This window comes from Crocodylus siamensis, chromosome 2, assembly GCF_052110815.1.
Source record: "Crocodylus siamensis isolate JL-2025a chromosome 2, ASM5211081v1, whole genome shotgun sequence".
NCBI lineage: Eukaryota > Metazoa > Chordata > Crocodylia > Crocodylidae > Crocodylus > Crocodylus siamensis.
The window spans coordinates 165,819,320-165,846,663 of record NC_143396.1 but is presented as its reverse complement, the minus strand read 5'-3'; the positions used below and the strand labels follow the sequence as shown (position 1 = coordinate 165,846,663).

The following is a 27,344-nucleotide window of genomic DNA, read 5'->3' as shown; positions in this document are numbered from 1 at the left end:
TTGCCAGGCTAGAAGTTGAAAAAAAATAAATCAGGTGTTGGCAATCCACTGTTCCCTCCCTTCCACTCCCTTCCCTAACCTCTTTAATTTTCACAACTCAAACTGCACACACAGGGACTCTATAGTAACTTCTAAAGATTTAATGATGCCCTGGAAGGGTGTGTGTATGGGAGGTGGGGGGTGAGTTCTGTTGTTATCAAACTCTTGTCTACATCCCAGAAATATTGATTCTGCTGACCCAGAAGAATGAATCTCCCACGCCTTATTGCAGATGTGGTTATGCCAGGAGAAGGGTGCTTATGCAGGAGGGCTGGACTCGGGTCAGAGGATCCCCACCAGGACAACCCAGTTAAAGCACATGAGTTCTGAAGCTGGCAGCATGCAAAGCCATGAGGTGGCTCTCTGTCCTGTCCAACTTCCTTTGAGGCCCATAAGGCTGGGACCCAAATGACCAGGTGTCCAGTTAGGTCTCCTGGAGCTGTACCAATATAGGAAGGGGAACACACTTCTTGTTGTACAGTGCACATTCAAACTAGCATACATGCTTCCTTGAAAGAGGTCAGATTGGTTTTGGTATCTCAGTAGAACCTGCATTGTCACAAACCCATGTGTAAAACAGACCCCCAGATTTGCTTGTTTTACACAACTTAGCTGCAATGTGCCTGTGAGGGCCATGAAGTATTGAACCTAGTTGAAATTCAAGTCCAGTTTTATTTTTATTTCCTTGCTAGGCTGAAGAATTTTTGATTTTTCTCTACCTACCTGGTTTCCATCACATGAACACCTCACAGTCTTTAATGCATTTACCATCACAGTTTCCCTGCGATATATGGCAATGCCATTCCCTGCCATTGTACAGATGGGCAACTGAGGCAAAGGAAGGCTAAGTGACTTGCCTAAGTTCACACAGGAAGTTGGTGGCATGACCAGAAATTCAGCTTAAGGCCCAACCTAGTGTCTTCACCAACAAAACCATAATTCCTCAGTGGGATTTATAATATAACTTCCTTGCCACTTAGGGCAAAATATGAAACAATGGGTTTAAAACGCAATAAAGTAGATTTAGCTCAAATCTCAGGAAGAATTTCCTGCCTGTTGGATTAGGAGGGCAGTGGAGCAAGCTGTGGAAGGGAATTGTAACATCTCTTATACCAAAGCTTTTCAAAAAGAGACTGCATGTGTAACTAGGTGGGATGATGTAGGAACAGCGTGTCCTGCCTCTGTGCAGGAGTTTGAACTAGATGATGTTTGAGGTTCCATTCATCCTGATGATTCTGTGGACCTCTGCCATTTGTTGTTGGTATTTCACAAACAAAAGGGTGTGGAAGCAGCACATTTTAGTCCTGCATTAGCCACGTATATATTTTTTCCATAAGGAATTTGATCCTGCTACACCAAAGTCCATGAAATTGTGCCACTGACTTAAATGAGAGTAGAATCAGAGGAAGGGCAGAAACAAAATGGAGCAGTTAGACATCATGGGGATGTACATTCCTCAGAAATCACACTGCCTGTCAGGAACATGCACAGCAGCCTTATCAAACTTTACTTTGACTGAGTTTGTAAACCTGACTGAACGTCTCTGGTTAAAAGGTTCCTCCTGGCACCCATCGTACTTGACCTCTTCACTGTCTGCTTGCATTTAATTCAGTAATGAGTCTTGGTTTTGCAGCAGCTGTAATTATAGTATGACTGTCTTAGACATGTATCCTCAGGATAGTTTTTACATTGAGTTCTTGCATCCATGATGGAAAGTGTTTTCTAAAAATGAAGGAAAGTCCCAGGCATAAAATTATATGCAGGCTGTAAACAGGGATGCGTTAAATCAACCAGTTGTCATTTTTTGGTAGTTATTTAACCAAGTAAATTGTAAATGGAGATGAACAAGATGAACATGGGCCGACAATGCGAGGTCACAGTTGGCAGGGCTAACCGGACCTTGTCATGCATCCACAGGTGCATCTCAAGTAGAGCCAGGGAGGTGATCCTCCCCCTCTATGCGACACTGGTCAGGCCACAGCTGGAGAACTGCGTCCAGTTCTGTGCGCCCCATTTCAGGAGGGATGTGGACAACATTGAAAGGGTCCAGAGGAGGGCCACCCGCATGATCCGGGAGCAACAGGGCAGACCCTGCATTGAAAGACTGCGGGACCTAAACCTGTTCAGCCTTCACAAGAGAAGGCTGAGGGGGGACCTGGTGACCTGTCTATAAACTCACTAGGGGGGACCAGAAGGGTTTGGGGGAGATACTGTTTCTCCTAGCGCCCCCTGGCATGACAAGGAACAATGGACACAAATTATTAGAGAGTAGGTCTAGATCAGACATCCGCAAGAACTACTTCACAGTTAGGGCGGCTTGGAGCTGGACCCAACTTCCAAGAGAAGTGGTGCTGGCTCCTACCCTGGGGATCTTTAAGGAGAGGCTTGATGCCTACCTGGCTGGACTCATTTGAGTCCAGGTTTTTTTTTTCTCCCACCCAGGCAGGGGGTCGGACTTGAAGATCTACAGGGTCCCTTCCGACCCAACTTCTATGATTCTGTGAAGTGGTTTTGCAGTAAGTCAAGTGGGCAATATTCCACTAAGAGCCATAACTCTAACTTCTTACCAGTGCCCATCTTCTTCCTGGCCCCACTCTCTACCGTAAAATACTATATCACATTCTCACTTAAGCTTGATCCACCTTCCTACAAGCTGCCCTAATGTTGTCTATGGTGATATGTCACTGATTCAGTGACTTATTTTAGTATGTACATGTACAAAGAACCAGAGCCCATGGGATTTCTGTCATGCTGGACTCCCATGATCTTAGGTCCATAGTAGATTCCAGAAATCCTGTTAACTAATGTTCTGTAGATACATTCTCACATCTTTTCCTCTCTCACTTCAACATTACACATCTGAAATGGCAGCCCACATTTCCTCTACTTCCATTCAGCTCCCTATCGAAGGTAAGAGACCCCTCTGCTCCTCTCCTCCTGCAGGCTAGAGACCATGTAGTCACAGGTAGCTGTGACCTAACTGATCTGTGAAATGCAGGTGTATGTGAACGCTGTCACCTATAGTTTGGTTAGCTGGGGTTGTACCTTTGAGCCTGTTTCAACAAATATGATTACTGAAAATAGCAGACAAGTAGTTGCATTTGGGGTGAAGGCAAAAGCAGGGGAACAGAAGAGCTTGTAATACCTCTTCCCTCCTACAAAATTTATGCTGAGTGGAGTGCATCATAGATCTGTCACTGCCTGGCAAGCAGAATCCAGTCAGAAGTGGGCAGCTTGGCAGAGAGAAGGGTTCAGAGTTAAGGTTGTTTGGGAAAACAGTGGCTGAACATTTCCTGATATTTACAAGTTGTTTCTGGAAGTGTATTATTCCCTAGAGACTCATGGTGAGACTGATGTTATGTTGTGCCAGATACAGTACAGATGCCTTGTCCACATGCCCATCTCCCAATGGTTTGGATCAATTTAGGTAAAACAAAAGCAACTTTTAGGGGTGACCTGTCACTCGGCCTAAAACAGGCTACATCGGATCAGCTTGCACTTGTAAATTTCCTGACGAACTAAACTGCCGTAAAACTATGCTGACAGAAAAGGGTTACATGGGTTCAGCTTTATAAGTATAAAATCTGCCGTTCGCATAAGATGGTTAATCTTAGGGAAGATTCTTTTTTTTCATTTTAGGCACCCAAATTGCGCTTACCCAGGCACATAACTGCCACTTTTGACACATGAATGGTTTATAACCCTGCTTCATGTGCAGTCTGGACCTACAAGCACCCACAGGGCTGCTGGGCCTATGTAGCAGGCTGTGTATTGCCTGGGCAGGTACTCTGCTTCATATGTGCATATGCTGAACAAGTGTAGGGCATAGACTTCTACCTGGCAAAAGCCTGTGACTTGCAGGTGTCAGACACTGGAAGAGAAGGATCCTGCTCTATTTTAGCCCCAACAGCTGAGTGGTTAGGGAGGAAGCAGAAAAGCCAAATCCCTTCCCCCCCCCCTTTCTTAGTACAGAGGGGGTTTAATCTTTTATCATCTATTTTCCCACCACAGTACTACCAAACCACAGATTAGGCATTTTCCAGGTACCCTCTCCAGCTCTCTCTGAAACTGTTTTCCTGAGCAGTCAAGGGAGAAAAAGCATGGTCAGGAATTTACGTAGTTCAGTAAGGTGGCTGCAGCCCTGAATAGGAGCAAGTCCTGCATTCTAGCCTCTCCCCTTTGCTTCCCATTGGGGTAGAAACTCTCCCACTGTTTTCTCTCTGTTTCATTTAGTAATTAGTGCATACTGGGTGCTGGGGCTCTGTTTCAAGAGGGGGGCTAGAAAGGGGCCTGAGTGATGCTTGATCTGTTGCCTTATGGTTAGTGCACTGTGCTGGTAAGTCAGAGATGCAGGATCAAACCCTCTAGGATGGGGAGAATGAGTGCAACAGAATCTGGATTTTTGGACAAGTGTCCTAACTAGTCAGCTGTTGGGGTAAAGCATGAATGGGGTCTCCCCAGTTTTTTGGGCTTAAATATGTGTATACAGAGCTGCCCAGCCAGAGGGTTGCCTACTACATGTGCTTGGTATCTGTATAGAACTTACATATCCACAGTACAGGGGAATAGCATTGCAAACTGCATTACGTGCCAAAAATGCCACTTAGGTGACTAGACAGTGGCTGTTTGGGTGTGTACATTGAATTAGGATTCTATCCTTAGTGTGCTGATCAGCTGAATCAAATCCTGTAACAAAATCTGTCTTTGAGTTCTGTGTGTGCTTTGGACAGTGTCGTTTAGTCTGGGATTGGGGTTCCTCAGTGCTCCTTCAGTTCAGATAATGATCTAGGGCTGCTGTTTTCATAAGATGACAACAATTTTAATTTGCAGATCAATCATTGCAAATCCTGCATTAAACTTGCATTCTGGAAGTGCTGAGGCATAACCAGCACTGTCCCTGTATCCAGGTCCAGTGACTTAGCCTCCGGACTGTTCTTTCCTCTTTGTTGTGATGCCAGTGTGTAGTAAGGTTGTTTCTAGGTAATTTCTGTCTCCTAATCTTAGTGCTGGTATCTTTACTGCACAGAATAGGGCCTGGGGGAGAGAGGCAGACGCACCTGGTGGTTGTGCTATTCTTTGGGAAGAAAGGGAGGTATGTTTTGGTCCTCCCATGGTCCCCCAAGCTCACCGTATCCCATGGACACCGTCAAAGTCCAGAGTTCAAGGGAAGGGGTCAGGGGAGATGCCACCACCTCTCACCATCTCTCTTTCCCTCCCTGTAGGGACCATCCGCCCAGTGCGACGCAGCTACTATGACCCATCCTCTGCACCAGGCAAGGGCATGGTATGGGAGTGGGAGAACGACAGTGGGTCATGGACACCCTATGACATGGAGGTGGGCATCACCATCCAGCATGCCTATGAAAAACAGCACCCATGGATCGACCTCACCTCCATTGGCTTCTGCTATGTCATTGATTTTGCCACCATGGGCCAGATCAACCGCCAGACCCAGCGGAAGCGTCGCATCCGCCGGCGCCTTGACATGGTCTACCCACTTGTCACAGGCACCCTGCCCAAGTCCCAGTCCTGGCCAGCCAGCCCTGGAGTGGTCAGCTTGCCCTCAGCACCATCCTGCACCTGTCCCCAGTGCTTACTGGTCATGAGTGTCAAGGCTGCAGTTTCAGCTGGGACCAATGGAAGCACGGGCACCATCACCCCGCAGCAACAGCAGCAGCAACAACAGCAGCAGCGTAAAGCCTCTGCCCCACCTGGTGGAGCCAAGCCGCCTTCCCTGATGCCTGGGAACAAGCCCCTCGATGGCACAACCACAATGCGTGGCTCACTGAAGACCCTGGCATCACAAGTGAGCCGGAGACAGGCAGCCAGCACACCGGCCCTGAGCTCAGCTGGCTCGCCTGCCAGCCCACCGAGTGCCAATGGGAAGGTCTCCCGCGCCAGCCTCAACACCTTGAACCGCACCCATCTGCAGCGCCTAGCCATTGCACAGTCCCGTGTGCTGATTGCTTCTGGGTGAGTGCCACTCTGCTCCTGCAACACCTGCAAAAAGTCAGGGGGAGGGAGCTGGGGATAGCTCAGGCTCAGGATGCCCTTATCCCAAAAGACCGCTTCCCAAGGCTGCTACTCAGAACTTCGTGTTAGCCAGGGATCAGTGGAGTTGGCCAGTGAGACCAAACTCCTGCTAAACCCTTTAGTGTTGACACAACCAGGCAGCAGTGGGGGTGATGGTGAGGCAGCTTGCTTTTGGAACCTCATCCTGGGTTTTCCTGTCCTGTCACTGATCTGAGAATGGTCTCCTAAGTTTCTCGGTCTGGCCTTTGAGACAGCATTAAATTAAAACTAAAGAGCCACTCTAGCAAGCTATGAGCCTACATTAGGAAGTCTCTTGTATGCCTCTGGTCAACCAGGAACATTGCCCCCATGTGAATCAGTGCTTGCGCAGGAAGATTAGGTCAGTCCTTTGTCATTGCCCATTCAGGACCAGGCCACTGCTTTGATTTTTCCAGATGCGTTTGCTGTGGTATCACTGTAGTGCTAAGGGGCCTTGGACAACAGGTTGATAAAGAAGCTGAGGAGTCTCCCTGGGCTGGGAGGCTAAGTATCATCCAGGATCAAAAGGATATAAAAACCAAAGAGTTGGGTGGGCAGTCTGTCTGCATCACAGCAGAAGGTGAATGGTGAGAGCATCAAGACACTAGGGCCTGCATTATTTAAAATATTTATCAGAGCATTTGAGCAGGGAAGTAGCAAAGTGTGCAGATGACACAGAGTTATTAAGGTGAGTCAGGAACGGTGAGGAGTAAGAAGGGTCTTAGCGGTGGACCTTAGAAGGTTGCAGGAAAGGCCTCCACAAGCAGGCAAATGATTTTTGTTGTCAATAAATGCAAAGTCTTGCACCTTGGAGGGAAAACACTGAACTATGACTAGACCTTGCGGGAGCTGACACAGACTTGCAGCTCAGGGCAGGGACTTGGGCATCGCTGCAAACATGTTGGTTGAGATCTCTGCTCAGGGTGCAGCTGCAGTCAACAAAGCAAACCAGTTATTGGGAAGTGTACAACATGGGGCAGAGACGAAGGCAAAAGGGAGTCCTGATCTCTTTCTGTCACGCTCGCTGAAGCCTCACCTGGACCGTGGATGCAGTGTTGGGCACCCTGGGTTCATGCTGAGGGGGCAGTATGATGGCATGGATCAAAGGGGCATGAATTGGGTCTGGGAAAGCTCTGGCAGAGAGAAGTTGAGAAGACAGGGGCTGATATCATGTGGAGACAGATTATCCCATGGCTATTACACCTTCCAGTGCAGCAGAGATAGGAGACTGCTCTGGAGGGACCTGGGGACCCAGGTCCGGTGCATAGGGTGATGAAGTTCATGCTGGGTCCAGAGCACATTAGCCCTTCCCAGGACTCAGACCATAAATACTCAGGACCTTCACTATGCCTGGGCTGGTGATTTCCGAGCAGTCCTGTTTTAGCTGCAGTTGGTGAAACAAGTGCAGAGGGCCAGATTCCCCAGCTGATATAAGCCAGCCATACCTCCATTAACCTTCTCTACTGATTGACACCAGCTCAGGATCAAGCCCATGTTGTTTGTGGTCGAGGAACTTGAGTCCCCTGTCCTGGGCCCTGTGTGGCACAGACCTACAGCAGGGTGGAAAGTCCCCACAGAAGCAGTAAAGCCCCTCATAACTGTAGCTCCCCCTGTGCGGCCCCTCAGTGTCCCTCCCCCATCTCAGCAAACACCAGAGACCCCTTTTGCCATAAAAAGGGGGAGGCCCATGATCCCTGTTTGAATCCTAATGAGGCCAAGGGACATTCTTTAGCTCTCCTCAGTGGAGGATGGGGAGTGGTCACATCAAAAGGCCTATAGAAAGCTTTTCGTCCCTGGGCTGGGTGAGAAGGGATCCCCCCCACTCTGCACACAGGCCCCTTTCTCGGCCATTTAATTAGCATGTTTCTGCCTCTTTGTCTCGCTTTGCCATCGGCCTTCTGTCACCGTTCACCCCCTTTTCTCCCTCTCCTCATCTCCCCCAGGCCCATGACCCCTCCGGGAAACTTTCCCATGGAAGCGGGTGAGGGAGGAAGCAGCCGTGGAGACATCCCCAGGAACAAAAGGGGGCTGTGAATAGTTTGGAGACACAAGCCGGGTTTCAAAAGAGTGAGAGAAAAGGGGGGAGCGGGGATCGTGGGGAGCTGTCGCTAGATTAGAGAATTCTCTGTCTCCAGCCAGGCCTCGGTCTGTCGCTACGGCAACTATTGTCCAGCTAGCTGTGCCTAGCTGGCCCTCCACCTTTCATGTTGCTGTGGTGCCACCCCCAGGAGTGAAATCAATTCCCTGTCTGTAAGCCATGGCAGGAGTCCAGCTAGGGAACAGCACCCTCTGGCATGCCCTTGAGTGGGTGTCCAGGCATACCATGCCCCAGTGTCTCACTAGCCATCCCAGAGGCTTGGCTGGTATTGCATGCTCAATTTTAGCCCCTCTCTACCACTCTCCTATGCATGTGTGTATGATCATCCTGGCATCACAGGGTGGGCTTGGGTTACCTGAATGTGAGCGTCGCCTAGTCCTGCTTCCGCTTTTTAAAAGGCCAGCGTATGGTGAGCCATGTGGGCAAAGAAGGCCCAAGCCATGTCCTCTCTGTGATGTTAGAGGGAACTTCAGCAGCAGGAAGAAAGCGTGCAAGTGTGTATGTCTCTCCATGCAGGCTCAGTTTAGCCCCTAAAGAGAGGAGATTGTGCTCACCGGTCAAACACCCCCTGTAGCTTCCTGATCTTGACCTGATTCGTAGCAGGATGCAGACATAGCATGCTGGAAAGGCTGTCTGGAGAGGGCTCACTGTGCAGTTTGGGTCGTGTCCAGGATTACCCCTGTGGTCTCTGCAGCACCCATCTTTGACTTGCTCTTTCCATCTGGGTAACATGAAGCTATTGTCCAGCTAGGCAGCAGTGGCATTGACCCAAGGTCTTGCCGTAATCAGGCCTCAAGTGGGTGCTGCAGCTGCACTGCTAGATCAAGGGGTTTCTTGTTTCTAATCAACTAGTTCAAAAACTAAAACAGAGTTCACTGAAGAGGGTGAGTTGCACGTTAAAATCCCATTGTCCTGACTATGCTTTGCTTCCCTTTGCCTGAATGTGCTGATTGCTGCCTGCAAAAGAGCTGCCAGCACTGAAACCCACACTGCCTTCCCTCACCTGACAATCCCTGGGAAGTCCCAGCTTTTTCAGAGGCCTCAGCTGCTTACTATGGCTGTTGTTGGGTTGCTGTGTATGGGACTAGAGCAAGAGAGAGAAATGTAAAATGGGGATTGATTGAGGGGATTTCAAGGCCCAGGACTGAGATTGAAATCTCTGGAGGAACAGTGCAAAGCTCACCAGGATGGAAAACATATGTAAAATAGCAATCAAGAAATTCATCCCCTGAACTGGGTATTTTTGGGAAGGGAAGGGGAGGCCTAGTGGAATGGAATTGGGGCCTGCTTGATGGGTAACCCCAATATACCACTGATCTAGTGGCTAGGTTTCTGCCAGTAGCTCCATCTCAGAGGAGCTCTAGTGATTTTTACTTGCAGATTAAGTGATGACAGGTTTTCTGTTGTGAGCTGTGTATTTCAGTCCTCTCCATTCCTTACACACCCACTGTCCCACACTCCCACCCTGCTTTTATGCACAGGCCTTGTGCTGGAGTTCCTGTGCCGACACTGCCCAAACCTGGTTTCCTCAGCTCTATGTTTGTGCTGCAGGGCATGAGCTGGAGCTGAAGGTGGAACCTGCTGGGCTGGTTCTTGTGTGTGCAGTAATAGCTCTACCTTACCTGCACAGGCAGAGATAATGGGGTGATTCTAGGCTGCCGTTGGCAGGCATTGGGTAGAATGGAGAGCACAAAGCCTTCTGGGATTGAGGACCTGCACCTATCTTCACTGCACCACTCCTTGCTCTTCTGGACAATAGCCTCATGTTACACAGATGGAGAGAGAGAGAGTCAATGACGGTGCTGCAGAGAACAAAGGGATGCTTCTGGGCACAACCCAGACGGGTCTCTTGAAAGGGTACCCAACCACCACCCTGTGCGCAGTCCTGGCTAGAAATCTTCAGGGTTGATGTGCCCCCACTGTCTAGAATTAGTTCTTTCCACTTAGCACAGAGAATTCCCCACCTGTTCAGTTCATCTCCTGTTCTCCAGGCAGGACTCCCAGCACAAGAAGAGGGCACCTGGGATGGTGCACTGGGGGCATCAGTGTATGGGGCTGGAGCTTCCCCCCAAGAGCTGTGGCAAAGTATTGCCCTGTGGTGAATTCTAACCTTTCCCCGTCTCTTTTCCCTCTAGGGTCCCCACTGTCCCCGTGAAGAACCTGAATGGCTCGAGTCCGGTTAACCCTGCGCTGGCAGGTAGGGCATCCAGGTCCAAGTTTTGCTGGGGTCTTGGGCTTGTACCATCTGGTACAGCTGGCCCACAGCAGGTCCCTGGGAACAAATTCTAACACTGCCAGAGGAATGGACAAAGGAGGGAACCCACCTGTTTAGAAGTGGGGGGAGCTGTGGGAGGTTCTGGGGAGACCTGTGTCCTGAGGAAAGGCTCTTTGGTGTTGGTATGGGATGAAGTGCAGAATTGGAGGCAGGGAGAGGCTGATTTGCATGAGGGGTGGGTTAGAACGCAAGGGAGTGAGACATCTCTGAGTTATATTGCAGCCAGAGAGTGTGTCAGGGCAGAGCAACTGGGCACAGGGCTGGTTTCTCAGAGCCAACCCTTCTCTCTTTTTCTCTCTACCTTCCATGCCCCCCTTTCCCAGGGATCACAGGTATCCTCATGAGTGCAGCAGGGCTGCCCGTCTGCCTCACCCGCCCCCCAAAGCTAGTACTACACCCCCCACCCGTCAGCAAGAGCGAGATCAAGTCCATCCCAGGCATCTCCAACACCTGCCGCAAGACCACCAAAAAACAGGCCAAGAAAGGTGAGTAGGGTCCAGTCCCTTCCTGTCCCTGTGGATGCCCCCTCTCCCCATTCCCAGAGGGGGAGCTCTATCTTGTTCAATGCAGTCATTCACCTCAGCTTTAGTGCCTAGATTCTTCCCACTCAGCCCCTCCCCAATAGTCCACAGGAGCTCTCCACCCCCAACTTCCTCCCTTTTCTAGACTGCCTTGTTTCTCTCCAGTGGCCCATGGTGGGGCTAATGGGTCCATGTGACTTATGCTCCCATGTACTGTCTTCCTGTCTCTCCCACAACCCCTGCAGGTAAAACCCCAGAGGAGGTGCTGAAGAAATACTTGCAGAAGGTGCGACACCCACCAGATGAGGTGAGAGCAGTGAAGCCTGGCAGGTGCAGAGGTGCTGGGACTGCTCTGAGTGTGCATGGATGTACACTGTCCCAGTGCACATCTGGGCATGTATGTGCATGGTACTGCATCTCAGGGAGGGTTGTTCCCATTGAGAAGTGTGCATCAGCACCTCATTAGCTCCCTTGCTGTCCTGGCCTAGTGGAGACCAGATCCAAAGGGGTTTTATCTGAGTGTATCTCAGCCAGATCTGCAGTGCCACAACCCTGCATCCTGGTATGACCTTGATGCACTCCGAGTCAAAAGTAACCATAGCTGGTCCCCACTAGGGTGGTATGGCATGAGTGCAAGCTCAGATTACTTACTATGCTGACAGAACACACCTCTTATGGAAATGAGAGTGTAGCCTGTGTGTGAGAGTATGAGGTGGAGTTGCATGCTGTGTGTGTGTTTGTGTGGTGATGGTGTTCTCCAGGGAGGTTGGTAGGTTTGTGTGAGGTGGTAAGTGGAACATGCTGTGTGCAGGTCAGTGTGTTTTGTGTGCATATGAGTGGGGCTGTGCCCCATCTGATCTGTGTATGTGGGAGAGAAGTGATGTTGCACACTTTGTATGTGTGTGTGAAAGAGAAAGGTGCAGTTGTGCTGTTTGTGGGGGAGTCAAGTGTGAAGGGTGCTGCCATGTGCGTGTGCATGGTAGGGTTATGTGCTTAGTGGGTGATATCGTATTCTATTAGGCACTTAAATGCAGTTCTGTTCCATGCTGCTTGAGTCTGAAAAACACTTAATGCAGAAAGAGGTCTTCCTCATTGCTTTGTTGCAACTCAGCCTTAAACTAAGATGCTGATATGTTATAAAAGTAGATGCTATGGTGGGCAACATTTTTTGAAGGCATGGCACAAGTTAAGCTTCATTCCCTCCTTGAATGCTGCTCTTATTCGGGTGCCCCCACAATGGTGTACCTGATAGTGAGTACCGTAGGATGCCAGAATGGAGGCATAATGGGGCTTGAGCCTCTGTCTGGGGTCACACGAAGCAGGGCCATGAGGAGCAGAGCTGGAGCAGGACACTGCTGCAAGAGGTGTTGCTAACATTAGCTAGGTTAACCCTTCCCTGGCTCCCCAACCCACAGTTTTATATGGCTACTGCAGCCCAGGGAAGGGCTAACCGTGGAAGAGCATAGAAGGGCTCTTTGTGGTGACACCTGACACCTCCTTTCACAGCAGGAGATGCTGTTTCAGGCAGGACACCTGCTTCTGCTCCAAGTTTAGGCTCCAGACTCTGCTCTCTTCCTCCATTCTCCTGCCTGTCTTTACTGAGCACTCAGGGCTTACATGCCGCATACAGCAGCTGCCCATGCCACTTGTAGTGAATGTGCTGCAGATTGGTCTCCCCTGCATTAATAGATTTTCAGGGACTGGTGCAGTGAAGTAAATAGGGATTTATGATTTACTCTCTCACAATATTAGAACTAAGGGGCATAAAATGAAACCATGGGTAGTAGGTTTTATCACTTACAAAAGACAGTTGTTTTCACGCAGTAAGTAATAACTTTTGGTACTCATTGTCACAAGAAATTCTGGAGAACTGGTAGTTTTAACCCTGCTCCAAAGGGAATTGGATCAGTTATTGAACATGCCCTGTTCATCTGCTCCTCCATCGTCTGCTTTCTGCCATTGTGTGAGATAGGATACTGTGCTTGATAGACCTATGGTCTGATCCAGTAAATGGGATTTCTTACATTCTTATGGTGAATTACAGTGATGTTTAGGTGCCTGAGTCTACTTTGGAGGTCTAATAGGTGGAATAGAATCTGCCACTGAGTGTGAGAGAGAGAGATGGGGATGCACATGGTGTGTGAGGAAGAATTGCTTGCTGGGTATATGAGAAGCAGGGCTAGCCGTCTTCATGAGCATGTGCACAGTGGAGCTGCGTGCGTGTGTGTGTGTGTGTGTGTGTGTGTGGAGGGGTTGCTTGTGCACATGTGTCCAGCGGGGTGGCATGTTGTATGTGCAGTGAGGCTGTGTACTTTGTGTGTGAGGAGGGATTATTTGCTCATGTGTATACCACATGCAACATGCATACACAATGTCTTCAGTATGTGTGAAGAAGGGTTGCTTGCTGCGCATGTGTGCAGCAAGGTTGTGTGGTGTGTGTGTGTGCAGGTGTGCCATAGGATTTCATGCTGGGTGCATGTTCACAGCTGCTTTCTGTCTAGGTTGGGAGTGAGCTGTGGTGTGACCTGTGTTCTAGGCATCCCCTGGTACTTGACCCTGGCTCTTTGCATGTATCAGGCATGGAGGAAACGGGGCCCTGGCAAGACATTTCAGATTGACCTGAGGTACCTGTGCTCTCCATGGCAAGCATGGTTTGGAAATCCCCAGCTCCCTCTGGCAGTGCCTTGCTCTGCAGGAACAGAGCTCTGACTCCTGGCTACTTCTTTGCCTTGTCGCCTTGACACCACCACTGAAGGGGCTGTCCATTTCTGGTGGTACCTGAACGGATTTCCACCCAGTGCTCCTGTGGGCTGGGTTTGAACCAGATCCTTCTGACTGACTCATTGCCTGTCCCCCTCAGGACTGCACCATTTGCATGGAGCGCCTCTCTGCCCCATCTGGCTACAAAGGGCCACAGCCAGCTGTGAAGCCAGACCTCGTGGGAAAGCTGTCCAAGTGTGGCCACATCTACCACCTCCACTGCCTCATTGCCATGTACAACAATGGCAACAAGGTGCGTGTCCCAGTCCACTTCAGCTGCCAGGGGACCCCTAAGGACTTGGTAGGATCAGATCCTATTGTAGACTCTTCCAGAGAATTGAACACTGAGCCAATCAGGTCTGACTGGGTTTGGATCCTGCCTCCTCATTGATTGTGAGAGCCTTCCACAGTAGGGAGGGAATGCAAGGCATTGTCCAAGTGTGTCCCATTCATGTTGAACCAGGTGTGTATTTACAGGCTGTGGGCTAACATCACTTAGCACTTGTCAGAGAGCTTTGATTGATTCTGTCCAATTGCATGGCTGTCTCTTTGAAGATCACTGAGTCAAAGTAAAACAGTCCTCAGTATCAAGCTGTCCAAAGTCTCCATCTCTGGCAAGATGCTACCCTCTATTCCTCTTCATGCCTACCCAGAAAAAAGCATCAAAATCCAAAATATTTTGGCCAAAGCCCAAAGCATTTAAATTTGGACATGTGGCTGCAGAGCTACATAGGAGTTGTAGTTCAGTTACTCTTTTATCCCTGTTCTTCTCAGCATGCCAGGCTCCCTCATTGGACTGCCTCTCCCAAGATGCAACTTGATCTGTGCCAATGAGGGAGAAGGTTGCATCATGGCTGATATGATATGGCCACAATGCACTGGAGGAGAGGAACCTGACTATGACATCCCATGGAAAAGAATGGGAGCATGAGCTACCCAGTAAGCTACCACAATGGGACATAACAAAATCAAATGGCCATGGAAGCTTGCTTTTTTGTTTTTGTTCCTGTGGAAAGCAGCAGAAAGCGGTAGACATTCTCCCTCTTCTCCCTCCCCTCCAAAAAAATGTATTTAATCAAAAATCCAACATTGGCGAATGTTTGACCTGCTGTATTGATTTGTCCTGCAACCTTGGACTGGTACCTTCCCCTTTCCCTACCTGGAAATGGCAGGATTGTGAATGTCAACCAGAACGTTTGCGAGGAAACATGGTAGAATTTTTTTAGGCTCAATTAATATTTTTCTCACAAAAATTGGCTTTTGGAATCAAATACAAGCTTGTACTTTCCACAGAATTTCCCAGTAAGTTTAAACATTTTGCTTCTTTCTCATTGTTGTTTTGAGCTGTTCATTTTCTGTAAAGAATAAGGGATGGAAAATTATTGAAGGAGGGAGGAAGAGGAATAGAAGAAGTAAAATTTGAAATGAAGCCTTTGTGTTTCAAATTAAACTGCAAAAAGGTGAAAACTTTTGGAAAGAGAGAAATTTAGTTTCAAATTGTGCTATGAAAAATAGCCATTTTTAACTACTTGGGATACCGAGGGTGTTGGGGAGTTTGTATGATTATAATCTGATAACAGCAAAGGGAAATAAGTCTCCTGATTTCATTTTTAAAAATCTTTTCTATCATCCTTGCTCACTTTCAGGATGGGAGTCTGCAGTGCCCAACCTGCAAAACCATTTATGGGGTAAAGACTGGAACTCAGCCCCCTGGGAAAATGGAGTATCATCTCATTCCTCACTCACTGCCTGGGCACTCTGACTGTAAGACCATCCGCATTATATACAACATCCCACCAGGAGTCCAGGTGAGACACCTGCTCTGGGGAGACACCATGGATGGGGATGTCTGCCTCTTTTGTGAAGGAAAGTCCCATTTATTCATGCATTGTCCTTGTAATCCCTGCCCTGTGGCAGGTTTCCTGGGTGCTCTGCCTAGCTGTGCTCAGTTTTTGCTGGTGGGAGGATCATACCAGCAAATGAAGCAGTTGCTACCTGTGCTTGGTGGTGGCATGTGCCATAGAATCATCCTTGTTTGGATGGGTGGGCTACTAGCTTGGGGGCCTTGACAGCTATAGGAGACAGGATGTAAGAGGAGCTCAGGGTAACACCAGTTCTGCAATACTATTTCCCCAAACAATCCCCTCCCCCAGCAGCACCTGAAGGCAGAGATGAACTGATGTGGCCAGGTGCCTGGGGTAACTGCCGCACACAGGGGCGGCAGTGACTTCTGGTTGTTGCCTCACTACCAGTATGACTCTGCATCTGTGGCAGCAGCTGTTTCTTCCACCCTCCCAAGTTGTCTGGCCCAGTCACCTTGCCCTTGTTATGCCACTGCCTGGAGGGTCACCCCCCATGAAAGGTGTAAGGTTCTCAACTGTGGTGCTGCTGTAGTAGCTACTGCAGCCAGGTAAAACAGCTCTGGAGTTAACTCCCCCTGCATAAAGGCTCTAATCAGCCTAAAGCAGGCAGCAAAGCTGCCTTGTGCTGTGCAGCTCTTTCTGATCTGCACCTCTCTGCCCCTGCCCCCCCCCCTCACTTCTTCTGGAAACAGACACAGGTGAAACTATCCCATCTGTTTTTGTTTCCAAGAGGAGAGTTGGGGGTGCCAGACCACATGCTGTGCAGAAATAGTTGCACAGCATGTGGCAGCTCCTGCCTGCTTCAAGCTGATCAGAGAGCCCTAACATGGGAGGAGTGCTTCCCAGGCTGGCTGTGCAGTGCACGGCAGTTTCATCACAGTTTTCCAGCCCTTCCCAGCTGCAGAACCCAGCTGAAACGCACTGAGGTAAGCTGAGGCTGCACCAATAGAGGTTCTCAACATTAAAAAAGTGCTGGTGGGGTGCCCTGACCCTGAAAAGATTGAGAGCCAATATTGTAAGGGCCCATTGATTGATTCAGCAGTATGTAATATTGGCACAAGAAACCTTGCAGCTGCCTTTTATGGCTTATACCAGCAGGAGGCACTACAGTGACATGAGTTTAGCTAGATCTTATAGGCCATAAGGTACACCAGGAAGAGTTAAAAGCCTGGAGGCCTGAAGTTCTGTGAAAGGGACCAGAGTGCATCAAAACATTTGAGATCTGTTCAAGAACATCTTGAAATCATTGGATTCGGTATAAACTGCAAAAATTGATAAAAAGCACATAGGATGGCATGACCAAACCTAAAATCAGTTTAATTAATCAGTAAATTGTAAAGGTGCATGGCACCAAACATGATTGATCATACGGAAAGCATGTAAAATGATACAACTAAAATGAAGTACAATAGATATATGAAGGATAACTATAAAGATCATTAATATGCATGCATTATTTCAGTACTTAAAGTGTATAGTAAGTTTATACCCACTGACTAGCTACTCTGTGCTTTATCCATACTGTTGTAGTAGGACTAGCAGGTCCTTGGAGGCAACAATGCATCTCAATCCTTCTCTCAACAGTCCAAAGGAATCCCATTTTTTTTTCTCTTTCTGTCTTTCCCTGTAGGGACCAGAGCATCCAAATGCTGGAAAAAGCTTCACAGCACGTGGCTTCCCTCGACACTGTTACCTCCCAGACAGTGAAAAGGGCAGGAAGGTGAGGGGTTGTCCTGTCCTCCATTGCTGCTTCCCTGGGGTAACAGAGGAAAGGACAGAGACTTTTTCTCCATAGAAAAGGTTGTTAGGGCTGTGTTTTTCCAATAAGACTGCCTGGTTTGGAGAGGAAGAAAGCCCATGTAAATTCATTACATATAGCTAACAGACCAGATCCTTGTGCACCACTAATAACCCAGATGCTCTGTATCTGTGGCACCACAGTTAAGTTATGCTGATTCCCCTTTACCATGTCCTGAAGAGTTGAGAGGAGGGGGAGTAATTAGAAGGGAAGGAATCCAGTACTGGATTCCTCTGAGCCATGAGATCCAGGCCCCTGCCTTCATGGGCATCCATTTGTCTGGAATGGCCCACAAGAATGTCCACCCCTTCTCATACAGAACAGCCACAAAGTACCAATGAACAGGCCATGGTTAAAGTGGGGTTGGAGGGTTACGGTAGCTATGATTGTCCAAGAAATATGTGAGAAGCAAGGGTTTTTGGTGATATCTTTTATAGGACAAATTGCATAATTGGGAGAGGTTAAACAAGCTTTCAGGTACAAAACTACAAAGTCCTGAAGAAAAGTATTTTGTGTCCCAAAACTTATCTAATTAAACTGAAGTCAGCCCTTACTCTAAAGTTGGTTCAATGAAAGGTATTACCTTAAAAACCTATGCATTAAGAGCAGGAGAAACAAGTCTGCTGCTGATTCCTTGCCAGTGCAACAGCAGGGAATATGTTGGATTAAAATAGGCTCACATGATTTTAGGATTGGCAAAAAATGTATATCTGTGTCAGTCAGACCTCGGTGGAGGAGGAAATCCCACCTGACCACCAATCTGGCAGTTGGTTTGTCCTGAGCACATGAACAAGATCCTCCAGTCAGGTATCAGAGAGGGGAGCATGACTCCATCCTGGCTAGTCTCCCATGTCTCACTGTGGCCAAAAGCCAGTGCCTCAGTAGAGGGCAGTAAAAATCCTCAGAAGGCAAATGATGCATTTTGGTGGAAAAAAGTTCTTCCTGGCCCTTACTAATGACTGGCACAAGTCCTGAAGCTCGGGGTAAGTCTGAGGTCGCTAGGATGGATGTTGTTCTGTGCCTAGTGAGGGGTGTAGTTTAAACCGAAAAAACTCTAGAGACACAGGGTTAGATTCCGTCATTCTAGGGGTACGGGGAACCCTCTAGTACAGGGGTTGTCTTTCATGGACCCCCAGTGGTGTGGTCCTACTGAATCGTATGTCCCCATCGTGACATCTACTTGACACAGGAGCTTTAGTTTTAACATGTATCAGCACCTTTTACATGGTCTTCTGAAAATAATTCATGGTCCCAATAATGTGCCCTTTCCATGCTATGTCTATCAGATCATTCCAGAAACTCCTGGCTCATTTGGGAACTTCCCCCACTTTCTGCCTTATGCATTTTACAATATGCTGGGTCCTTTTATCACAGAGATGGGCCATCACATGTACCTTACTGTATAATTACAATACCAGGAGGTTTTATGGGACTCAGTAGGAAAATTCATTCTGCTTTTTACAGTTACAGAGTTAAACTCTGATTTTTACACTGCTTCTTCATTTCCCAGTGACAGTGTAAAGTTCCATCCTGCAAACTCATCATTGCCCTTATAAACATTTCCATGGGAGGCAGATTGAGCTTTTGGGGGAGTATGTAAGCACATCACCTGACTGAGTCTGAGTGATCAGATAAGGAATAGCTGACAATGCTGTGTCTATAGGCTCAGGCCCAAGGTGAGATAGTCACTCAGCTGTCTCTCTCCTGTGCTTTTCACTTCTAGGTGCTGAAGCTGCTGCTGGTGGCCTGGGACCGGCGCCTCATCTTTGCCATTGGTACATCCAGCACCACAGGCGAGTCAGACACGGTGATTTGGAATGAGATTCACCACAAGACGGAGTTCGGCTCTAACCTTACAGGCCATGGCTACCCTGATGCCAACTACCTGGACAACGTGCTGGCTGAACTGGCAGCCCAGGGCATCACTGAGGAGAGTGTAGCCCAAGAGAAGGACTGAAAACAGGGGGAGGGGATCCCATGGCAGAGGGTGAGACCTTTGCCAAGCCACGGCCCTTAACAACATCTCCTTCTGTCCCTGCGTGTGCTGTCCCTCCCTTCACTTCCTCTGCCTGCCATAGCCACCCCCTAGCTCTGAAAGCACTCAGAAATCTGGCTTGCAGGGGGCTGTGGAGGAGAAGGAACCCCTGATCTTAGTATCTCCCTTCCCCCACACACAGTACTTCATTAACTGGAGCATCTGTGGATTGGGACTGCTCATTGTTTGGGGGCAAGAAGGCCCCCAGTATGGCCACAGCTTCTCTTCTGAGGTTATGTTGCCCTTCGTTTGCTATCAACTGTTAGCACTGAGCTCAGGCGGAGGGGAGAGGGACTGAACTTGCTAAACTCTGTGAAAACTAATTGCCTCATGGGGGCGTTCCAGCCACTGGCAAGCACTCTTGTCCACATAGCTCCAGTACCACTCAGGAGCCAAGGAGGCTTCTTACAAAAGCCACTGGGGACACAGGATTCAGAACTAGCCCTAGTCGTCTCATTCGGTCAGGGTGCTGGTTTTGTGTTGTCATGTCACTGCTGCTTTCATTGTGTGGACTCATTGTGAGTTGGGAATGTGCTGTTTGCAGGTCTGGTATTGCCCCCTTCATTCCACCTCATGCTCCCATTTACTCCTAGCCAGGCTTGGCTCTCTGATCCTATCCCCAGCTTGGATCTGAGTTACGCCTTGGGGAAGTGGGGTGGAAATCTCATCTCTTTGATACATTCCAAATTGGACCAAGACCAGCACTAGCTGCATCCTCTTTTCACAGTGGGTGGAGCAGAACCAGTTCAGAACTAGTTTAGAACAAGTCCAGCCTTCTCAGTTGTGTCCAGGGAAATTGAAAGGGAAACTGCAACCTCCCGTCTCCTGGATCTGTTACTGGCTGGATCTGAAGTCTGGTTCTTTCTTAAGTTTACTGCGAATTATCCCGGAACTGTGTCCCAGCCCTTTCTCGGCTGCATATAAACTGTGCCCCAGCTAGTTGTTTTATCTGGTCCTTTCCTGTTGTGGATCAGAACCAGTAGAGTTGAGTTGAGAGGGTTGGGTGGGATGGGAGAGAGTCTTATTTCCCTGTGCTCCCTCCTCCCCCACTAAAGTGGGTTCTTTGAACTGTGTGTATGGGGGAGTCCCCCTGAATACTGATTGGAATTTATATACCTCATGTTTGGGGGATTTGTCGTATATATATACGTATATATTACATCATGTTTGAAAAAGACAGTGACGTTAGGATACTTAAATGAAACGGTACTTAAGTTAGACCTGGAGGCTAAGTCTGCTGGTGTGTGCCATGGCACAGGGTTGAGGCTCTCTAGATGGCCATCTTGAAATGGAGACACCATGTTTTGCTGCCCGTGTTTCAAATTGGCTGCCAAGTGCACTTCAGAAAGGTGGAAAAAGAAAAAATGCCCCATCCCACCCATTAGTGTGATCCATTAGTAGCATTGCTTCCAGCGTGAAGAATGTCTGTCCTGAGATTAACATTCACTTCACACTAGCGCAGGCTGGGGGTATTAGCAACAAACCATCCTTGTGGTTAGACCTGATGGTGGTCTAACCACATGGTCTAACCACAGTCTAAATGAGAGATTGCTAGGATTTACGCTGTGGTTTAAAAGGCACCACTTGGCTCCCTTGGTACTGCCATCTGGTGGCTTCTCTGGTACATCATCACAGGTGAAGTAACTCCCACAACAGTGTTCTCCAGGGTAGGGGCAGGTATGTTTGCACCTTGCAGAACATCCTAACATCTCTCTTGTCTTATCCTGTAGGTCTCTTTACCAGCTTAGGGGCTTGTCCTGAGACCCTTGTGAAGTCTCTGTGGGTGGGAGTGGGGGAACAGGGCAGGTGGTACATGCAATGGTGGATGATTGGGTCGGGTGAGGCAGGAAGGGGTGTGGTTGGAGTCATGATTGTGGGCAAGGTTCATCAGAACGGTGGTAGAAGAGTAGGATTCAGAGGAGCCCCACAGACTTCATAAGGCCTGGTAATTCCACTGTCTTGCCTTTGCAAGGGTGTCTTCATGGTCTCTTCTCTAGGGCAATGGGTCACAGCCTTTTTAGACTTCGGGCACCCCTCACTAGACTGAAGGCACCCCACAGAAAATGTCAGCTCTTAGGTTTCATTCATTTTTCTGACTGTGGAAAAATAATAGAACAATTCTTTGCAAAGAATTGCAAAGAACTCAAACCACAACTGGTCAGAATGCTTTTTACACTGTGAATTCCTATTTGGAATCTCTGAGTTTATCATGTAGGTGTTTGCACTGCAGCATCCTGGTTGAGAATCTCTGCCCTAGGGGCTTAGTGAAAACGGACCGTCTCATCCTGCCCTGGACGTGAACTCCAGAGCCTCCCCAGCTCCAGAGTTCTCAGCACAGGGCTCACACTTATCCTGTGGATGCCCAAATGCCATCTGTGTAAGAACCTCAAGCACTTCTTAGCTACCAGGGTGGGAAGTGGTCCTGCTCTTGTAAGCTTCCCCTCTCTGCATCTCAGCCCCCTACCCCAGACTCCCCATCCTATGCCCCACCCCCATCAGCATCCAGCTAGTTGGTCTTTCTCTACCCTCTACCCCTAAAAAGAGGAGAAAATTCCTTTAAGGACCAATATTCCACCATCCCACAACCAGTGTGCTGCCTTCAGCATGACTTGGCTTCCAGGGTAGGTGGCAGGGTTGGAGAGTATCCTCTAGGCCCCTCAGATATCCCTCTCCACTGAGTTATGGGGAGAGAGGTGTTCATTGTCTCTTTCCGCCCCGCCCCACACACAGATTATTATTTTTTTGTTTTGTTTAATTTCAAACTGTCTGTGGTTGGTACGTTCTCCAGAAGACCCAGCACTGGTGGGCGTCAGCAGGGCACGGGGTCTTGTTGTGTGTCCTCGTTGCGTTCAATGCAAGGTGTGTGGTGGTGATTGGTGTGTTTGGGGGAAGGGTGGGGGGGTGGGCGCAGAGGGAAGTGTCCTGCTGTATATTGTTTTTTTTTAATTTCCATTTGTTTGTGAACGGTGCGTTTCGCCCGTCTCTGGTTCGCTGCCATGTGAAAGGACAGCACTGCAGAATAATAAATGGGGAAAGCCCTCCTGTCAGTCCAGAGGGCATCCACTGTCTGTGTTTCCCTGGCCTGTACATGTGTCTTTTGTTAATTGTTTGTGTTCCTAGAGCCGGAGTACGTGTGACAACCCCAGATGGAAGAGTCTCAGGGAAGCGGCATGGGTACAACCCTAGGGCTACTGGGAAGTTTGTGGAGCCGATGCTTCCTGCCATAGCAGCAAGCGTAGAATTGACAGGGAGTTTTAACTTGTACTGCTCTAGAGAGAGAACAATTCATGTGGCATTAGCTATTGCAAAATATTAAGAAAGGGGTGGGACCCACAGAGTGAGTCAAAATACTCATTTGCTGAGTCTGCCTGGGTCGATGATGTCTTCTTAGTTGGTAGGGAGAACTTAGTTCCCTGCACCTTAGAGACATGGTCTTTGATTCTCTCATGCCCCCATCTCTCTTTTGTGTTGAAAGCTCATATTTAAATTATCTCATTGCTGTTCAAATATGAAGTTGATCTTCCCTCAAGGATCAAGATGAGTTGCACTGACTTCTTGTCCTGGAAACCTGGGATTATATCCCTGCTCCTGAAAGAGCAGAGGCAATCTATGCAAAAGTCCTTGATCAAGGTACATGCTTACCTCACACTCCACTGACGTGCTGGATTTCATATTTACCGTACAACAATGGTATATTTTTTTTACAATCACTTTTAATGCCTTTTCAGCTGTGCTGTTAACTGCGGGATGCAATAAAAAATAGACAAGATGCAGTGTTCTATACGGTCTAGCCACCTGGCTGTGGTTTATAGAGAGAAGTTAATGGCTGACTCAGGACATATCCCTCAAGGTCCTTTTCTCCAGCCAGTTCCTGTGACGTCATGCATCTCTAATTGCTTCTGAGCTGGTCTCAGGTAGACACATGGGTGGGATGATGGGGATTTCAGTAGAGCAGACCAGCAAGCACATTCTTGTGTTTGCTTTTGCAGATGCCCTCTGGAGAAGTCTTCTGTTCACAAAGGCCGCTTGTCTACTCCTTGTTGTTCTCCAGCCCTTGACTTTTACTCTGGTTGCTACAGAGCAGGATCTCTGGTGGGTTTGTTTTATTTGTTAAAATCTGACTGGCCTCCGTTTTAAGTTGCATGTGTGACACTAACTCCCTTTTCTAGCACCCTTGAGGCACTGTGAGTTACCATGATGTTTCTTCATGCTACTTAGATATTTCCCTTGATTTCCAGGTGGGGACATTGAGGCACAGAGTTGGTGACGGGAGGGAATGGTGACTCTGTCTCTGCCTGGAGCCATCAGACAGTGTACCCTGCTACCACCTTTGTACTGGACTCTGGGGACAATGTATTGATCAGAGAAGAAAGGGAGAAAAATTTGGAGGGAAAGCATGAGAAGGGGGTTTCCTCCCAAGATAACTATGGGAAGGAAAGACCCTAAAGTTTGCCTATCCTATGGAGACTGGCATTGGGCAGGACCAGGGCTACACCTGCTTGATAGAATCAAGACAGGAAGTAGGGCTGGGCTTTCCCATTGAAGCATGGTTAGTCTGGAAATCCTGGACACTGACATCAGATTCCCCTTGCCTCCTGTGGCATCCTCCCCCTCATATCCGTGCTTGCTTGTCCTAATACTACGAGGATGGGTGTCCCCAGAGTTACTGGCGGGGGGAGCTCTGAGTTTGACCAAGGGTCCTACCCATCCCATGATAGAGCTGTTGTGTCTGTCTCCAGACATGTACTGGAGCTGCTGGAGGAGAAAGGCTCCCAGCTAACAAGCTTCCCTGCCAAAACAGGGGCAAACATTCATAGAATCATAAAGAAGTAGGGCTGGGCAGGACCTCCAGAGGTCTAGTCTAACCCCCTGCTTGAGGTAGGATCATCCCTAGCCAAACCATCCTATAAATTGATAATCTAACCTCTTAGCAAAACTATAGTCAAGCCTGACACAACACAAGAAAACCCTCCATCTCTGGGAAGAATGAAAGATCAAGACTCTCAGGGGACCAAGCAGTAGGCCATGATCAGGCCCTTTTCAGAAGTTTTGAAGCCTCTACTTTTTCCCTGAAAAGAGAGGATCCCAAATCACTAGTTACCTTGGAGAGTCTAGTCTGAAGTAGGGGTGAGGGGGTGGGTGTGAGAAGAAAGCCTCAGCCCCCACTTGATGCCAGGCAGGGGCACATAAAGTTATCTCTATATTGCATAGGCTCCTCACCATAATGTAGGCTGAGATTCCCCCCCTCCGCTGTCCCCTACCACACATTGCTGTCTGGACTGTATTGGTCATGTATCAATGGCCCCTCTCGCCTTCCCATAAGTCTGGCAAAATATCTGAACCCTCATGCACAGGCCCGCTCTGTCCTGTCAGGCTGAGGAGAGGGCTTCATGGCTCTGCCTGGCAGGGTGAGGTGGGAGGGTTGGGGGTGGGTCTTGTGGTTCTGCCTAGTGGAGGGCAAGGGAAGGCCAGGGATCCTGTATCTCTGTCCAGTAGAGTGGAGGGGCTTAGCTCTGCCAAGGAGGGGATCTGCCAGGAGAGGGGGCTGGGGAAGAAGGGGATGGGTGGATGAAGCTTGCAGCTCTGCCTGAGGTGGCAGAAAGCTTTTAGAAGCAGCTAAAAACAAGGGGCAAAGGGTGAGGGGAAACTCAAGCTGTTTCACTCTCAGGATCCTGTTGGTAGCTCTCGCCCAACTCAGCCTCCACATTATACTCAGCTCTCTCTGGGATCAGGCCCTGCCCTTCCGCCACCGTGTGGTACCCTCTTTTCTTATACCTCCTGGTGCCATAGACTGCCAGGGCAATGAGGCCAGCCAGGCCAGTGGTAATAGCTACTGTGAGGCCAGCCACCTTCCCTCCTGCCAGGCCCCCGCCTGAGCCCCCACTCAGCTTTATGTTGTGCTGTACCTCAGATGGGTCCCCCAGCCGCCAGAGCTGGGTCTGGGCATCCTTAATCCAGGAGTGTTCCCCATCACCACTGGTCACCAGGACAGTGTCAGTGGCCACCAGGCTTATGGCTGGTGGGCGAGTGTACGGAGGTAGCCGTGCAGGAGGCAGGGATCCCCCAGTGAAGAGGCTGGCCTGAACGCAGAACTTCACCTGGCACCCATCGCTGATCAGTGCCAAGTGCTGACTGAATCCAGCTGGGCATTGCTTCACATAGGGGTCGTCTAGTGTTCCCTTGTGGTTTCCTGCCAGAGGGTTCCCCATCTCACAGCTGAAGAGCCCTCCAAAAGGCACCGAGTACCGGACCCCTGCTTCATAATCGCTACTGACGCACAGTTTGAGCTGGTCAAAGAGCATCAGCTGGATGTAACCAGAAGGACAGGACTGGGCATTAGTCAGGGGGTTGACACTCCTGCTGCTGAACAGGCCACCAAAGAGGTATCCGGTGTTCTCGGGGGCCTGTCTTCTTGCACACCAGTAGGCACTGAACTGCACCTTGGAGAGCCAGAACACGTCCCTGCAAACTCTTTTGCAGAAGATGCCCAGCACACAGTTGTTGTGGCACTCCAAATGGCTGTAGCCTTCTTCCCGCTCCTGGGTGCTCAGTCGGACTGAGGTGTAGCCTACGGGGCAGGAGAATGCCCCAGTGAGTGGGTTTTTCTGCTCCAGCCCCTGGCAGAGCACCGCAGTGTCAGGGCCCTCAAGCTGGGCACACTCCTGGTAGGCACCACCAAATGTGAAGTTGGTCTCAGTTCCCTCACAGGAGCCATCGTCTGCATTGGCATAGAAGTTGAAGTTGGATGAGGATGGGTCAGTGCAACCAGGGTAGGTGTTGAAGGTGTAGTAGCGGCGGATGGCTGATTCCACCTTCCTGGCCAGCCTCTTCACTGTAGGGTTGGGTAGCCCTGGCAAACTGTATGGGTTGATGAAGAAATGTAAAGGCAGGCCAGAGCGGTCAATAGCCACCAGCTGGTTGGCTGTGCCCTCTTGCCAGGTCTTGAGTGTGATACCAGGGTAGAAAGGGATGCCTCCAATGCTCTCTATCCTGGAATTGGTGCGGTTGGTCAAGTACTGCTGGGTAAAGCTGTCTTCCATTGCCACCGACCCACTTTCCTTGAAGTCAACAACATTGTGGAAGGAAGCCCGTGCTGAGGCAGTGATGGCACTCCGCATAAACAAGCTATCCTTGAAGAAGGTGGACTTGATTTGATCTTCCTGAACCAAGCTGGCTCCAGCATCCACTGAAGTTATGACATGAGTGCCATAGTTCAGCACCAAGATCTCTGCCAGGAAGTCAGCCATCCGGGTCTGGTTGTTCTCCAAGTGGCTGGCAATGATGACCAGCTGCTTCTGGAACCCTTCATCCAAGGCTGCCCCAGGGTCAAACTTGGCAGTATAGAATAGATTCCTGACTTGCACCCTGGTTGTTACAGCCCGGTCCTTTACCTGGTGGGTTTTCGTCCTGCAGAAGTCACCGGAGAACTTGCCATTGACAGAGGAAAAAAGTGAGAGCTCCACATTGATGGAGGCAGCAGTGGTGCTCTGGTAATCCATCCAGGACTCCATGATCTCCGAGTTCATCTCCATGTTGCTCTGCTTGCGGGGGATGGTAAAGACCTCATCTGGGATGATATAATACCCATCCTCCGTGGTCCTGCACAGTGAGTAGCCCAGGTTGATCACTCTCCCCATGTCCAAGTTCCTCAGGTTGTCCCAGCCCCCACCAGGCAGGACCTCCAGACCAGGAAGCTTCAGAGTTTTCTTACAGTCCTGAAACCCTGCTGCAGGAGCTGGTCTAGGAGGCTTCTCTGCCCCTTTTATGCAAGCCACCAGTGTCCAGTAGAGAAGAAGCCGGAGAGTCTTGCTCATGGTTGAAGCAATACCAAAGAGATGCAGATGTCTGAGCAGAGAGGAGACACCCAGAAGAATGAGATGGTGATTCAGCTGCTCCTAGCACAAC

At 49.2% G+C, this 27,344-nt stretch overlaps 2 protein-coding genes across 2 annotated transcripts in view; one reads left to right on the top strand and one right to left on the bottom strand.

The window, feature by feature from the left end:
- The window catches only part of DTX4 (deltex E3 ubiquitin ligase 4), a 26,634-nt gene extending 4,302 nt beyond the window's left edge, over positions 1-22,332 (top strand). Inside the window, exons 2-9 of the mRNA XM_090032084.1 lie at positions 5,262-6,012; positions 10,324-10,385; positions 10,787-10,948; positions 11,230-11,291; positions 13,845-13,997; positions 15,391-15,552; positions 17,237-17,326; positions 19,128-22,332. Of these exons, the coding sequence (XP_089888210.1) occupies positions 5,262-6,012; positions 10,324-10,385; positions 10,787-10,948; positions 11,230-11,291; positions 13,845-13,997; positions 15,391-15,552; positions 17,237-17,326; positions 19,128-19,361 (1,676 nt within the window). The 3' untranslated portion in view covers positions 19,362-22,332. The remainder of the gene's footprint in view (positions 1-5,261; positions 6,013-10,323; positions 10,386-10,786; positions 10,949-11,229; positions 11,292-13,844; positions 13,998-15,390; positions 15,553-17,236; positions 17,327-19,127) is intronic.
- Positions 20,425-27,344, bottom strand: MPEG1 (macrophage expressed 1). The gene has a single exon (XM_090032083.1). It carries the CDS (start codon positions 27,251-27,253, stop codon positions 25,088-25,090), a length of 2,166 nt encoding a protein of 721 aa, XP_089888209.1. The 5' UTR covers positions 27,254-27,344; the 3' UTR covers positions 20,425-25,087.

What these genes read in the sequence shown, in the direction of transcription:
- MPEG1 (XM_090032083.1), bottom strand. Translation starts at nt 27,253, where the DNA reads ATGAGCAAGACTCTCCGGCTTCTTCTCTACTGGACACTGGTGGCTTGC.